General features: G+C 41.6%; 1 protein-coding gene across 11 annotated transcripts in view; it reads left to right on the top strand.

The window, feature by feature from the left end:
- ALPK1 (alpha kinase 1) overlaps window positions 1–16,528 on the top strand; it is an 82,927-nt gene that overhangs the window by 36,415 nt on the left and 29,984 nt on the right. For 10 of the 11 annotated variants that reach the window (XM_043545338.1, XM_043545337.1, XM_037897053.2 and 7 more), the window contains 2 exons: window positions 5,442–5,621; window positions 10,790–10,944. In XM_043545338.1, the coding sequence (XP_043401273.1) occupies window positions 5,501–5,621; window positions 10,790–10,944 (276 nt within the window). In that variant the 5' untranslated portion in view covers window positions 5,442–5,500. The remainder of the gene's footprint in view (window positions 1–5,441; window positions 5,622–10,789; window positions 10,945–16,528) is intronic. The other variant, XM_043545341.1, reaches the window with a different exon arrangement.

A 16,528-nucleotide genomic window follows, 5' to 3' on the forward strand; every position in this document is an offset into this window, starting at 1 on the left:
TGAAGAAAAATGGATTGGTTTTCATAATCCTGGGAACAGACTACTTGTTGCCCACTAACAACTGAAGAGTGAGCCAAATTGTTTCCCAATAAAAGTTTTAGGACTTATAGATCAAAATCTACACTGTGGTGCTCAATAACTCAAAGAAAACTTATTCTTCCTGACTATACTCTGCAGTTACTATCGAGGCGTAGATCTTTTATGGGAAACTATTTCTGAAGTGGCTAAATATGGAGTTTGGTTTTTTTTTTAACCCATCATTCACCTTGGGGGCAACTTGGAAGTGGACAGCCTGGAAGAGGTGATTGAATTCCAAGGGGAAAAAGTGTTTTCTTGTATATTTGGGGTAGAATTTTGTGGTAACTAGACAAAAATATCCTCAAAACTACTGAAAATCACAGAGTGAGCTGGGGAAATCTATATACACGTTTCTCAAGTCTTACTTAAAGAATAATGGGCCAGATTCCCAGGTCCAGCTGCAATGTATGCAACACAAGTAGGACCATGTTTGCAAAGCTCCCTTTGATTTCGCTGTTCCTTGAGCACTGTGTTTAAGGCCAGCTCCCTGTTCTTTCTTGCTCTAATGCATTTTTAGCAGAGAGCATTTATCTGAAGTTGGGATGATGTGGCCCAAAACATTTCTTCTCCAACCAGCTGCTAATGCACGCTATTTCCAAGTCGGTGGGGTCTCTCGCTCTCTCTCTCTCTCACTACAGAATATGTGTATAAGGAAAAGAGAGAGAGAGTGTGTGTAAACTAATACATATATGTATGGTAATAAAGTGCTCCCCAGAAAAGCAAGTTTTTTTTTTTTTAAAGAAATCTATTTACATGCAGGAATGGAAGTAGGGCCATATGGCAGGGATGATTTGTCTTAACCGGAGATGTACTCATGGGACTGTCACACGCACCCCTTCACAAACAGGATTGTTTAGTCAGATAAATCAATTGGATGTCAGTGTCCCTAATGGTAAATGTAGCTCTGGTGTTTTATAGTAGCTTGAGTTGAGAGCTTTTTTTTTTTTTTCTTTGATTGACAGGTAGCCTGTAACTAGATCAATTTCTTTAGCCTTAATGGGACAAGGCGGAGAGTGCTTTGATACTATAAGGATGTACTTTTCCAGCAATGCTACCAGGTTTAGCAAACTGAAGTTCTCACTACTTATCCCTGTAAAAAAGATGTTTAGGAAAAGGAATCTATGTGAAGCGAAGTTGTGATGAGCCTTTTCCAGTGATCTTGACAAATCAGTTTGGCCTACAATTTCACTTGTTATTTAGATTTGAAAATTTTTTTGGAGCGGGGGGAAGAAGAGAGGATAGGTTTTAACCTCAGGATAATTGTTGTTTGTTTTTAAGTTATCAATAGCTAAATTAGGGTTTAAACATGACTAGCTGACATGATGCTGAACAGGGTTTGTGCCTTATCTATGCTGGATATACTGTTGTGGTCAGTATCCTATAAGTTAATTGGAGTCTTCACTATACTGTTTTGTAGTGAAGACCAGGCCTCCAAGCTAGATTGTGTCATTTAGGTGTAGCCTTGTGTTGTGGGGTGATGCAGACCCTAGAGGGACCACAGTCTTAGGGAGCATTATAGCTCCCTCTTTCATTGTCCCCAAAGAGCATCCAGCAGTCCCTCTGCCTGGGGAGCTAAAGAGACCACATAACCAGAAAGTAGTTCCTTGCCGTTCCCCTATCTTCTGCTGGCAGTGGAGCTCTGCTGACTGTTCTGCAGGCTTGGAAGAATGCAGAGAACTGGCTCAGGCCTATTTCGATTCCTACCGTCACTGAGGAACACTAGGGAGAAGACAGCACTGGTGGAGTGGGGCAATCTTCTATAGGCTTGCTGTGAAAAACCCATCCCTGTTCAGGGACAGCCACCAAATTTGTGAGCATCCCATCCTCCACTGACTCACTTTCAAGCATTAACTGTTACAATGAATGTACTGAAGCCATAGTTCCTTCCAGTGGGTTCACGTGAAGTGAACAAAACTCCTGTTAAAATAAAGAAGACTAGTGACAGGAGACTGTTCCGGAGATATAGGACTTAAAACTGAGACTTTGCCACCTGTTTCTGTCCTGAACTGTAACTGCAAAAAGAACATGCTTCATAAATCAGTGAAACCCTGAGTAACGTAGGAGTGATTTAAAGGCATGTGCTTGTTCTTTGCAGCATTTAAGTGCCTTTACCACGAGACCATCCTTTCTCTTCCTGTAATCCCTTGCCTCATTCACTACTCATCTTCCAGCTTCTGCAACAAATGCAGATAAAAGGTTGCACAGGTAACTTTATTCTGGCATTTCCTGACTTTTGAGTGCTCGACTTTGCAACCTTAATAATGTTTAATTGTTTATTACACACATAGTTTTTTGTGTGTAATTTCCAACTGGAAAAAAACCCCCAGAAATTCCATCAGGTGGTATGATATTGACACCCACACGGGTCATCGGCAGAACTGGAACCTTTAGAGCCACCACACTGACCTCGGCTAGAGGTAGCAGGTTGTCATCCTGTATGTGGACAAGCATTGGCGCAGGATGAGAGAGTTTGCCAGGGTTTCAGAGATATTTGCTGACCGCTGAGGAGTGGGGAGACTCGGAGATCTTGGGTTCCATTCCAGGCTCTGTAGGGCAGTGTTCTGCAGTGGGCACAGACTTTTCTGCTGTGCCCCCCCAAAATGTGGTAATTTCTGCCCCATCCTTTCCAATGTGGCCCTGCCCTAATCCTGTCTCTTCCTCACCCCTTGCTCCTTGTCCCAATCCCATTCTCCTCACCTAGCCAGTCCCAGTCTCCACTCCTCAGGGTTTTGATACGAGTCCCAGTCTACTTGCCCAGAAAGTCCTAGGTCTATCACTGTAGCCTATAGGTATAGGTATGTGCTAGGGGAAGCCTGGGTATAAATGAAGGGAGTAATGCAATGAGCCTACAAAGCCTCAAGGTCTGTAAAACAGTAGCATAGCCAAACTAATTAAGGTATAAGGCCCCAAAATCCTTGACATAAGTAGCTAACCAAGAGCAACCATAAATCACAAGATATCACAAGATAGAATGCTGTAATAACTAAACTGCTGATAGGTAATCACAAGATGGGAATTTTTTTTAGGATATTTTTAGTTAGGGACATCAGATGCCTGATCACAAGAATGCCTTTGAAAACTAATTGACATATTTGCTAATAAGCGTGTGGGGAAAGGATTAGTAACCTTTAGGAGAAGGGTACCCCAACATAGTACCATGAGTAGTTACAAATAAGGAAAAGGGGCTGAAGCCCCTACTGACTATGCATTAGTGGTATCAGCATAACGCATTATGAAAGTTGTACCCCAGCCTGTATGCTTTGAGAGGGAGAGACGTAGCTCTTGGGAGATACCAGGATGACGACCACTCGTGATGGTGAGGAAGAAGATAACTAACACTTAAGATTGTTTTGCAAGGGATGGGGATAAGTATATGGACGCTCCATGCATTTTATCTTATTTCTGCCTGGTTTGCTGGGTTGGAGTGTTTATGAATTTGCTAATTGTATTAATAAAACTGTTATAAACCAGAGTGTGCATGTTACATTAGGATGTACATGGTTGTAACAGTAGTTCTGATAATACTGGGCCTAATCTTGATACAAGAACCTACCAAACTTCAGAGTGCTAATTAGGGAAACTAAATTAGTAATATAATCAACATACAATTAATAGATCAGGCAACATCGCTTTGGACTTCCCATCCCTGTCTCTACCCTTCTCCTTATCCAGCCATTCCCAGTCACCCCATCTTTTTAACCCAGTCTCACTGACCAGCAAGTCCCAGTACCTTTCCTTCTAGCTCATCCAATCTGTCTGTCTCCCCCAAGTCTGGCCTCCAGTTGCCCCTTCCCCATGTTTTCCAGTCTCAATTTTCCTTCCCAGGCTCCTTGTCCAATCTCAGTGTTTGCCCCCCAACTCTTTGTCCCAGTTACTACCCAGGTTCCTTATGCCAGTCTATCCCTCACTCCCCTTGCAGGTCCAGCTCTTGTCCTCTCTGCATTCGAATCAAGCAGCTTTGTCCTCCAAACTGCCTGGGCCTAACAGCCGGGTCATTGACAGGCTTTCTGTTCTCAGTTTCAGGACCCTGACCTGAACCTGGACTCAGCCCAGCCTGCAGCAGCTCTGAGATGCAATGCAGGGAAAGCCCTGCTCAGTCCTGAGTTGGAGCATGCCTGGTACAACTGGAATCTTTGGGGAATTTCAGTACTAAAATCAAGTGTCTTCTGAGCAGGCGTCAACTTCAATTTTTCAAAGGCTTATAACTTGGCCAAAGTTTGGAATATTTTCACAGGGTCATCAAAAGACTCATCCCTGACACAAAGGCAACCCCATGCCAAACTTCAAGTCCCTACTCCAAAATGGGGGGACACTAGAAGTTCTCAAAGTGAAGGTCACCAAAATTTAACAGGGGCAAAACAATGTATCTTTCTCTAATATGATTCTTGGAAATGGCCAAACCATTTCAGCTGAAATTTTTCTAAAAACTCCAGTCTGAAGCAGACTCCCAACATGGAAAATTTCAGCCAAAATGGTTTACGTTCGACAAAGTTATAAGCAACTGAAAACAGGATCTTATAATGGGAAATGTCAGGCAATTCTAATAATAGGCAGTGCTACCAGCCCCACCCAAAATATAAAAAACTGTCCTCTTCCCCCTCTATGTTCTAAGGTGGCTGTTGTAGCTGAATTCCATAGTTTTCTGTAATTTCAGGCTAGATTTTTTGTGTATAGTTTGTCTACATCACACTGTGTTGAGAGCCATTGAATCAAACGCTAGTATCTCTAGATATAGATTCTGAAATCTTGAATGTTGGGACAGATTCCTTTCAAGATATTATTTAGAGAGAATATTGTATTGGGGGATTAGCAGCGTGTGTTGTTGATTAGGGAAGTTTGGGGGGAGGATGCATAGGAGAGAGCTGCATACTACGATGCCCATGAGTAAAAATTATACAGCCTAACTATTCCCTTCAGGCTCCACTAAGCATATGCCATGTCACCCAGCAAGTGTTTGAAAATTCACTGTAATTCTGTGTTTAAAAGGTCTACAATTCAGTTCAAACTAAAAGCACTTGACTGCGTGAGTCTCCTAAGTGAAAAGGGATTCAGTGCACCCTGGCTAGTCACTTCACTGCTTGTGATTTTACGGCTCCATTGAAAAGCAAGCCCTTTCTCTCTGCTCTCTGGTACCTCTGAGATGTTTGCCTTGCACAGTTTGTCACAGAGACCCTGCAGTTATTTCACACACTCCTCTAATAAAGTCTTCCGGGGCTGTCATGTATTTCCCCTATTATCTCTCCCTGCTTGAGTCTCGCAGATAATTGATGATGCTTTAGTTAATCATCTTCCCTCTCTTTTGTTCACCAGGTACCTCAGCCTTGAAGGCATCCTTTTCATTTAGAATTTGTGTCTTCTCCTAGGTAATTGATCACTGCTCACCCAGGGACGCCCGATTCGCAGCAGAGTGGGAGCAGGCATCATGAATAATCAAAAAGTAGTGGCTACACTGCTTCAGGAGTGCAAGCAAGCGCTGGATGTGCTCTCACCCAAGCTGTCTGATGCATCGGAGGAAGACAAGAGAGAATACCAGCAGTGCAAAGGTGAGGTCCCAGCGAGAGGCCCCAGGAACAAACCAGCACATTGTTGTGAACTTCCTTGCCACAGTGACACATCCCCATCCCTGTCCTATTTTTCTTCTTGCAGAAGATCAGTGTCAGGAGCTGACTGGATTTCTAGGGCATGAATGGGATGTGGGCTACAGGCAGGCAGGGAAAGAAGCCCACTTTGTTGCAGTGAATTGCTGTCAGTTCCAATTTTAGGCTTCAGTAAACATGAGCCTATAAGGAGCAGTTTAGTTTGGGAAGAACAATGCCCAAAAGTTTGCTGATGCACATAAATTTCAATTATTAAAAAAAAGATGCAACTTCTGAATGCTGGCACTTATTTACTTTCCTTTCACGAGGAATTTGTGTGTTGCTTATGTATTTAACAGTTTCTCCTCATAAAAAAAATGTCACCATTTGAATCTCTTTCTTGTAAAACATGCAACACCTCTACAAGTGGTGTTCCAAGAAAAAACGCTTGCAATATCCATATTGAAAGAATAACCTCTGCCGTTTAATATTTGGAATAAATACATGCAAAATGACTGCTAGGATGGAAGAGTTTTACACTGCCTGTCCTATGGAGAAGCTAGCATTTATTTCAGCATTGTGTGATGCTTGGTGTTTTGAATTATTTCAATTCCAGTGAAATTTAAATTTGCATTAGACACGAAAACCTGCAGAATGTTACAGTTAGTTCTGTTCTCTTGTAATAAGCTTTCCAAGGGATTACCCAACCTTACACCATCGTAGCTTTTATTTTGCATTTGAAGAAATCTTTTGAGTTTTCACTACTGAATTTGTTTTCTGAGTGTCTTTCTTTCTGTCACCAGCTGGAGAGTATGCCTCTTCTGTTTTGCCACACAGAAAAATTACTCATGCAATGAATACGAAGGAAAATATTAATAGTTGAATCTGAGATTTTTTAAAAAGCACCAAAACCCTTTTTTTTTTTTAAATCGGAAAGTGCACGTGCCTCTTGCCAACTAGTTCACTTGTCTGTAGTTGGTATTATATACATTCAGTGCATTCTCCCCACTTTGCATGAGTGAGTCAATCATAATATTATTTAGTCCATTCTTGACCCATTTTGTATTCTAGTCTGCTTGGAACAGATTTTCAAACCCATGCTCTTACTGGGAGGTCAGCTGGCTATCAAGCACCTCAGTTAGTTTCTGAGCATGGTTGTGTTTGAGGGTAGTGGATAGGTTTCTGTTATAGATACGGGAAGATTTTTCTTTTTCTACAAAGGGTACTTTGTTTTCTCATCACAAATTCCTTTAAGCTTTATCACTCTTTAGAATGGGCTGTTGAACTCCTAATCAGGTAACGCTTTCTTCTCCATCCTTCTCTTCTTCTTTTCTCCTATTAAATGCCACAAAGCATGAGAAATAATCAGTTTAGTTCCAGACAAGGTAAATCAGTGCCCTTATAGTTACTAAATTAGACATGGCCCTTCAGGTAAACTGCTTCAGGAAGTGAGTGATCAGAGACTGAAGTGAGGCTCTGGCTTTTCTTAGGAATGGCTGCCATGGGCTGGCTAAAAGAAGAAAATCCACTTGCAATGGGGCAGTGATAATAATATTAATACCTAATCATAATTGCTGTCTCTGTGTGTATTCCACTGGAGGGCACAGACTGCAGGTTGGCTGGATGATCTCAGACTGCAGATCCCCTTTCCTATGGCAGGTGGCTTTTAAACAGCAGTAACAATCAGATTGTGATATAACTGATTCATCAAGCCCACATGTGCTTCCAACAGAATGGCATTAGTACAGGGTCACTTATGGCAGCAGTTTGAGCCAAGGGGATTCTCTGAACACAAACGCTGAGGGTTTTTCTTCTCTCCCCTTCCACAGACGTTGCCTTTGTCAAACTGGTTTTCGGACCAAACACAGGAACTGAAAACCAAATGCACACACAAATGGGGAAAAAAAGAATCCTCACCATACCTTATTTAAGGTTTTTTGTTTTGTTTATAAATCCCTCAAATCAGCTTCAGTGTAGTTTCATCTCCTTCTTCAGCCCTCCTAATTAGCAGTGAATTTACATTGCTTACAGAGATAACACAGCCAGGCCGTAAAATCGGTGGTGCTTGGATTTTGGCTGAAGAGTACAATGTTATTTATAGTTGCCACTGCAATATTTTATGGTTCCATAGATGATGTTACAATGCACAACACAATACAATAATTGTATTTATTGCAGTCACATCCAGAGGCTCCAGTAAGGTTTGGTGCCCCATTCTACTAGGCACATTACAAATGCTTAAGAAGACCTGCTCCCAAAGACAATCGAAGACTCATTGACTTTCAGTGAGACTTAGGTTCATAAGGCCCAGATTCTCAAAGGTACTTAGGCACCTTACTCCCATTGAAAACTCCCACTGATTTCAGTGGGAGTAAGGCACCTAAGTACCTTTAAGGATCTTGGCCTAAGTGCTCAAGTCACTTTGGAAAATGAGACTAAAGTTCCCAAGTGACTTAGGTGCTTTTGAAAAATTTATCCTAAATTCTTTTTTAACTAACACAGCATCAAGGACATTTGGTTAAGATAATAAGAAAGAATTAGGCCATATTCTATCCTTTGTTTTTTATTGTATCCAAATGGGAACAGAGTCCACCTGCAGGATCGGGGCCTAATTAAAATAAAACGTTTAATGCAAACAAACAATAGCAGGTTAAGGGTAACAGTAATACAGTTATGCTCTCAGAGAGCCTGCCTATGAGTGTCCCAAACCACATTACTTACTAGTTTTGTAATGCCTGATGCTGTTACTGTCCTCTATATGTCGGTATTATTTAATTCAGTGTGCTTTTTTTTTTATTGGGGAGGGGGAAGATGAGGAAGAAGAAAGGGAGAGATTGGCAGCATTCGGAAGTTGCAAGCAGTGGGGTGCAGCAAGTCAATATCAGCAACTGTTAAATCCATTAACTACAAATGTCTGAGTCAAAGAAGTCACTCTGGCAGAAAAGTTGACTCTGGCATCTCTGCAGATATTGCCTGCCTGCCTGCCTGTCCTCTTCCTTCTGCTGCTGCCATTGCGGCTCTGGGCTGAAGGGGAAGCTGGGAGATGAAACGCTCCTCTGCTGGAGGTGTCAGCCACATGGGACAACCCAGTAGCGTATCCGAATGGCACCTTCTGGGACACAGTGTCTCCAAGCAGGCTCCACCATGCTCCACTGGGGAGGTGGCCAGGGGAAACTTCCTCTTCGTTTATTAAGGCTACTGTACATAAAAAGGCAGGATCTTAGTTCTGTCCTCTTTGTGGTCAGCCAAGTTTCCCTCAGTCCTATTTATGTGTCACCACAGTTGTTATCATAGAGTTGCTGTTGGCACTGGGAAGAGGTGAGCATGCTACATAGTTGTAATCCCCTCTGTCCATTCCATTGAGCCAGATTTCCATGCCTTTACTCTCCGCCATACTGTGCAGCCGTGGGAATAATACAGTCCATGCCCAGACAGTGCTTCAGAACACTGGGGAATCCTGGCTGCTCGTGGGGTGGTAGCAACATATAACTGCAGTGCAATGTCACTTGAGTGAGATAATATGTGCAAGAATTTGGGCATAATTTTAAAGGCAACTTTTGAAAATTTGGCCCTGAATGTCAGGGCTTCCATCATTTTCCAAGGAAAACTATTCTACAGCCCAATAGATCTCACTATCAGTAAATTGACTTTAATAAGGATAAGAAATGTAGGTTTTAATTTATTATCTCTAAGATATGATTTTGTAGAAATGTAGAAGTACATTTAGCTCATTATGTCATTAAGCAATGATGATCTCAGAACAGGATTTTTCCTGGGGATCAATGACCAGCTAGGGCTAGATACATAGCTGATGATTGCCATTAATCCCAGCTGGTCAATAATCCCTGGTTAATCCACTTTTATTAGCACTGGGAGTCATCAAGTTCTGGTAGTTAGCATAGAGGTCTGAGAGTCATGAGACCGGGATTCATGCCTAGTCTATTCTATTCCTAACTCTGCCACTGACTCACTGTGTGACCTTTGGCAAATCACTGAGGGGCTGAGCGTGCAACATTCCACTTGAAGTCAATGGTAGTGTTGGGTGCTCTTCCCCTCAGAAAATCAGGCCTTTAACCTCACTGTGCCTCAGTTTTCCCATCTGTACAATACCCATTTTAAATAGGACTTAGAGATCCTCGGATGTAAGGCACTGCCAATGTGGAATTCAAAAGTGTAAAATTGGCCTAATTCTGCTTCCATTGAAGTCAGTGGTCCATTGGCTCCAGCAGGAGCAGGGTTAATCTATGCAGAACACTTCTGAAAAGTCTACTGTATATGTTATGGAGTATTATTACTTCTAACATAAACTGAAAATGAAGCATAACAGTACAGGCACATGTTGCCAGATCCTCAGCTAGTGTAAATCAGTGTAGCTCCATGGTCTACAAAGGAACTACCCGACTGCATAGAAGATTTGGTCCATGGAGTTTCTGTATGGATGATGCAGTTTCAGCTGGTAAATACAGGGCATTTGTAGAGAATTAATTCCCTGTGCCATACATCAGCCATTCAAATGGACTGAATAATTTCTTCTTTGTTTTCCTACATAACTGAGTTTTATTACTCCGTTCACGGTGGTACTGGGAGTGTGTGTGTGCGCGCGCGGGGGGGGTGATCCATAATTATTTCTACTACTGCAGGTTGAATAATTCATTACCAATGACCTTTGTGGCAAATGTGGACACTGAAGAATTATTTAACAAACTCTCCCAGCCTTCTAATTATCTTAGTCCTTTTTAGTCATTAGCAGATTTCTAATACAGTCTTTAGCAAAGGGGATAGGTTTACCAAGCTGTTGGATTAATTCACTCAGCCAAAAACCCTGTTCTCACTTTGGGGAAAATGTTTCCTACGTTTCTTTCTCTAGTTCTTCACGCATAGACGGCCACCAAAGTGTTTTACTTCCTGCTAAAAACCTTTTTAATGGCTGGCAGCCCCAATTTACCTGCAGGGCATAGCAGAGCAACTGATGAGACGCACCCCTCTCATTATTACTCTTGTGACAAAAACCAACAGCTTGTAGTGACTGAGAAGAGGTGCAGGCAAGGGAATGCTTTTTGCAGGTTAAATGCTACATCATAACACTAGAGGCTGAATCGTCTGCAATTTCCTTACCTGCACTTTGACCTTTTCAGCTTCGCTCCCTGATGATCTAAGGACCCTTATTGAAGAGGCAAAGGAAATGAAGTGGCCCTTCGTGCCAGAGAAGTGGCAATACAAACAAGCCATAGGCCCAGAAGACAAAACAAACCTGCAAGATATGATCAGTGCAAGGCTGCATGAATTACTGGTATGAAGTTCAACACACCTGTTCCTTTAAAATCTACAAATGCAATTCTTGAATGTATAGTGCCCTAGTCCACTATATTTACTGCTACACAGATGACGCCATTCCTCACTGTAATTTAGCAGACAATGATTTTGTTAATGAACTGATCAGCGGAAGCAGCTATCAGAAAAGGGCCAATCACACACAGACTAGGTATGGGACTCCATGACTTCCCTCGCTTAATTCCCCAGATGAGACGGAGTTCCGACTAGTTTGAACAGCTTAGAATCATTCCCGTTGTGATTTTAATGTATCCGTATCCTGGAGACAGTGGCTTTGTTTCATCACTCTCCATGGAGTACCTAATCTACAGATAGTGTAGACATAACGAAAGGTGGAAGGATATAGGATAGTATTGCTGTTCAGAAACTGGAAGCCCAGTCCTGCACCCATTGAAATTAATAGTTCTTCCATTGATACCAGTGTGAGCAAAATCAGGCCCTACTATTATATTTCTGGGCTGTGGGCTAGCTGGGACTCAGACTTGAACTTGAGATCTAAGATGATGTTCACTCCCATTCCCAGCTGGCAACCCAATGAGAGCCTTTATGTTGGATGTTAAGAGACTCTCTTGCTATGCCTGGTAGTGGGGGAAAATGGCCTAACTCAGAGCACAGCACATAGTGGAGTAATGAGTCCCAGTGGACAGTGCAGGAGGTGGGCATCAGAGGGTATGTATATGCTGTAATTAAAACCCCATGGCTGGCCCGTGCCAGCTGACTCAGGCTCATGGGGCTCTAGCTAAGGAGCTGATTAATTGCAGCATAGATGTTCAGAGCCCGGGCTCTAGGACCCTCCGACGTGGGAGGGACCCAGAGCTTGGGCTATAGCCCGAGCCTGAACATCTATACTGCAGTTAAACAGCCCTTTCACCCAGGCCCCGCCAGTGAAAGTCAGCTGGCATGGACAAGCCGTAGGTGTCTAATTGCAGTGTAGACATACCCAAAAAGGCTCCAGGCAGGGTATAATGGGTGGAAGCAGTGACATCTCCATGTGTACAAATATTTTGCTACTGTATAATGGGACAGGAAAGAAAGTATCTCAAATATTAAAGGAAAAATGTTTACAGAACCTAAAAGAACTTTAATAGTATTCCCCGTGGCAGGACTAATTATATAAATGGGCAGGAGTATGCCTACATGGAATGATTTGTTCATTAATACAAAACTAAAACATAAAAATAACTTTACTTCATTTATGCTGTTTACTAATCTTTGTACTTGATGCATTTGGGTCAGGGATGGCCTTTGTTCTGTTTTTGCCTTGCACAATGGGGTCCTGATCCAGGACTGGGGCTCCTAGTTGCTATGGTAATACAAACAATAAATAATAATAGATTAGTCACTTTCACTTTATTAGCCCCTTTAACATTCCAGTGATCTTGCACTACTGTGATGCTGTTGTGTTCAGGTTTCCAGCAACAGAGGAGAATGTTTAAATCCTCCCAGAAAACTTTGCATTGACATTTAAAATAAAATCCTGAAATACATATTTATATAATATTTTGTAAAACCTGATTTTAAAAAAATACAGAACTCTTTTAGTTCAATGATAGCGCAGAGTAAGGAATCCTCTCAGGAGTGAGGTCATGTGGGATTGGGCCCTCAGTTTTGGAACGAAACTCCACAACAGAAACCTGCAAAAATGTGTTTCTGCGTCATGCAAGAAACCCCTTTGATTTAAATGGGGTTTTTCACAAGAGAAAGGGATACTCACCCAAGAAAGGGTTTGTAGGTTTGAGCCCTAAACAATCAATATCTGGTGCATAAAGACCCAAGCCTGGAAGGTGATGAGTTCAAGCTAAACAAACTGGATTAAAAAAACAACACTTTTTCTCAGCCTTTTCCAGTTATAGAAATATTAAGTGTTGCTTGTTTGTATATTTTAAAGTCAAGTGTGATATTTAGGTTCCTGGTGCCTGTTTAAAAACAGAGTTAAAACTAAAGATGAGGCGATGCCAGTTTTCCTCTCCCTTACAGTGAGGTACATCAGGACTAGTGAGCAGAATTACACTGGTGCAAGTGAAAGGGGAGTCAGGCCCAAGAGACCTGGGGAGAAATCCTGGCCGCACTGACATGAATGGCAAAACTCTTAATGACTTCACTAAGGCAGGGATTCCATTCTTGATCTTGTATACTTCACTGGGAGCCAGGCCTGAGTAAAGCCGACAAGTTTTGGATCCAGGAACTTCAGTCATATTTTTTATACATCAGCACAAGTCGCTTTAAAAAAAGAAAATTGGAAGCTTGAGTTGAACACCTTACATGTTACTAATAAGTGGGGAGGGTTTGCTTTCGTACGCTCCACTGATAAGGAGGATTTTATTGTAATTCTGAATTTATTTTGGTATTTTCTTTTTTTCTCTTGGTGTGTGTGGCCCTAGACAGAAATTTATGGCAGAGGCCGACCTCCTTTACAATCCTCACAAAGCTTTCTAACTTTGGAGCATTTGTCTGCTCTCTCCCAGGACAAACACCTGCAGTAAACTCCCCAAGAAAGCTGGATAGATAGGAGATTAATGTGGCTGTAATAGCGGAGCAGTGTTTTCAGCATTATGCCCGCTCCCCAGGTAGATGGGTCTTTTCCGAGATGATACCAATTATTTATTGCTGAAACATCTGTTGATAACTGCAGCTGCCCTTGTTAAACAAAGCATATCATGGGGTCACAGACTATAGGGACCTAAAATCCTACCGCATGCTAGTTTTAAACCATTCACCAATACCCCCTGAAATCAATGGGTTACCGTCGTCTTCAGTGTTTCATCATGCCATTGAAAATACTTTGTAAACACTGTGCTGCCCTTCCCCATGTGCTTTGAAGTATTATTTCATCTTCATCGGTAATTTATATTCCAGTACTATTGTACTGTGGGGAAAAAAGGGAAAACCTTTTTTGTTTTCCATTTAATTGTAGATCGACTGACATTTTGACCTGTATTATTAGTATTAGTCAGGAAAAGGGATTTTTTCTCTCCCTCTCATCCCCCTCCCCCCCTTTTTTTTTCTTAATTTTAAATAAAATTTCAAGGCAGAGCAAGAGCTCCTTCAGCTCTTTGAATCAAAGGCTGGGGGAAAATGAGGCTGAAAAGGAATGTTTACAGTTTGATGAGGAAAGATAAAAGTCTGAACAACTTTTTTTTTTTTTAACGTGGAGGGCAAAGAGATAATTAAATTCTCTGAAAGAAAAATAAGCCTTTGTAAATATTGAGGAAAACCCTTAACAATTTTCATCTCCATTTATGCTAAATTATTATGTTTAGAATAAGTTCTTAAATTTAAAGAACTAAGGTTTGTAAAGTACTTTGCGATCTTGAATGGAAGGCGCTTTATTACCATAGAGCGTTGTTGCTATTATGAAGTGTCAGATTTTGATCCCCTTACTCATGCTGTGTAATGACTTACTTGGTGAATAGTTCACTGATTTCTTGGTTCTACTCAAAGGGAGTGAGTGTATTGGAATTTGGTCCTCAGCATTTGGCTTATTCTCACATTTTTAAAACTGGTGTATCAGTTCCTGGCTGCTGAATCTGGAGGAGGCACAAATAGTTTGTCTGACCTATCAAGGTGAGACGGCTTACGTCATCCTTTTAAACTGCTCCGCTTAGTATTTGTTTCAGAATTTTTGCTTTTGCAATGTGACTAAAAGATTATTTCCGTCCCCCACAAATTTTTTTTTTTTAGTCCTATTTGGGCCAAATTCAATGGGAATCTCCCCTGCATCTCTTAGAAATGTCTTCTGATGAAAATTCACGGGCATATCCGAATGACCATCCCAATTTAACTGGCTCAGCAAAGCATTTCTCACTTTTTTTAAACAGACAAACAGGTTTTTAAAGGAGTGGTCAGCTAAAAGTGAGCATATCCCGCAGCTAGCTACAGTGGACCTCATTCTGCAGGCCTTCTTCAGCCAAAATTCCCACAAAGTGGGTATTTTTGCTGAGTAGAGACTTCAGGATGGAGCTCTTTATTTGTATCTAAAGCCTAAAAAATGTTCCAGTTGTCAGTGAGATCCTACTGCTTCCAAACCCCAAACATTTGGAAGCATTCGGATTTTTGTTTTACTTACCAGACTGCTTTTGTTTTCCCTTGTCAGACCTTGGTTGCAACCTTAAATCTGGAAGGGTTATGCCCTCTCCATAAGAAAATCACACACACACCTGCAGGACTAAGACAGGACTCCTGGCCCTTCTGTTCCAAAACCTGAGGCTTCTGCTGCTTATATTAGCTCTCTAAACAATCTCTGTTAGCTGTAAGCTATCAAAATGTCCCTATGTTCTGCTATCAGCCTATAGAGGGCAACATGCCCACACACACACACGTATGTGAGTAGCTTCATTGTGGAACAACTGTATGCTCATGAGCAGTCATCTTGTGGCTACTCATGTCATTTAGTGATTTACTGGATTAGGGCCGTATCCTGCTCTTACTGAAGTAAATGACTAAAATCTCCCATGAGATTAATGGGAGCAGGATTGCACCCTGTTATAGTAATTGTTGTATTTATTATATTAAATATTTGTAATTATCACGGACCAGGATGCTATTTTGCTGGGTGCAGTACAAACACAGAACAAAAAGATAGTCCCTGCACCCAAAGAGCAAGAGGGCAAATTGGTACAGATAGACAAGGAAATAATGAGATAATACTTGTCACCATAATGGGCAGTGGTCTCATCAGCAGCCTAGCCATTGACAAGTTTTTTGTAGGCATGAGGGCAAAGAAGAGTTACCCTAAACCATCCACAAGAACCATTAATAACTTTGCTTATTGAAAATCTGTTTTCTTTTTCAAATGTAGCCAGCATATGAAGTTTCAAGGAAATTTAACTACATGGAAAGCTACAAGGGGTAAGAGTAAGCTAGTTTTGACTAGAGGGAGACCAGCCTTAAACAGAAGTCAATTTCAAGTAATGATAACTCTTTCTTATTATTAGAGTAGTGCCAAGGGACCAGCCAAGACTGGGTCCACACATGGTGCTAGGCTGTACACACAAGTAGACAGTCCCTGCCCCAAAGAGCTTGCAGGTTAACGAGATAGGAGAAACACAGGATGAGGGCAAGTGGTATAACTCACAAGCAGAGTGAACAATGTAAAACAATATTTAATGACTGTTAACTAAAAATACATTTTCTGCCAGGTTTGAAGAAAATATGTTAATTTATTTCTATGTCCTCACAGTAAATGTGGCAATTTTCAGACCAAAACAATTTTCCAAGGCAAAGTTATTGGGAGGTTGTGGGGAGGCAGTCTAAGATAGGCTATTGTAATGGGAACTAATTGCAACCTTAACTTCAGGAAAGCTTATTCAGTCCTTACATGGGCAAAATTCCATGAAGTTTAATGGGAATATTCAAGTCAATGGGAATTGTGCCTTAATGAGGACTGAATACACTTTCCTAATGACTTTACCTAATGAAATGTTTAGAGGCTAACATTAGAGAAACAGTCCTGATTAAGATGCCGCAGGTGTGCCTGACACTTTAGAGATGGGAACCTTTGAAACAGCAGGAAAGAGGGGGAGCTGAGTATTTAGCTTTCTCCT

Source organism: Chelonia mydas, chromosome 4, assembly GCF_015237465.2.
Source record: "Chelonia mydas isolate rCheMyd1 chromosome 4, rCheMyd1.pri.v2, whole genome shotgun sequence".
Lineage (NCBI taxonomy): Eukaryota > Metazoa > Chordata > Testudines > Cheloniidae > Chelonia > Chelonia mydas.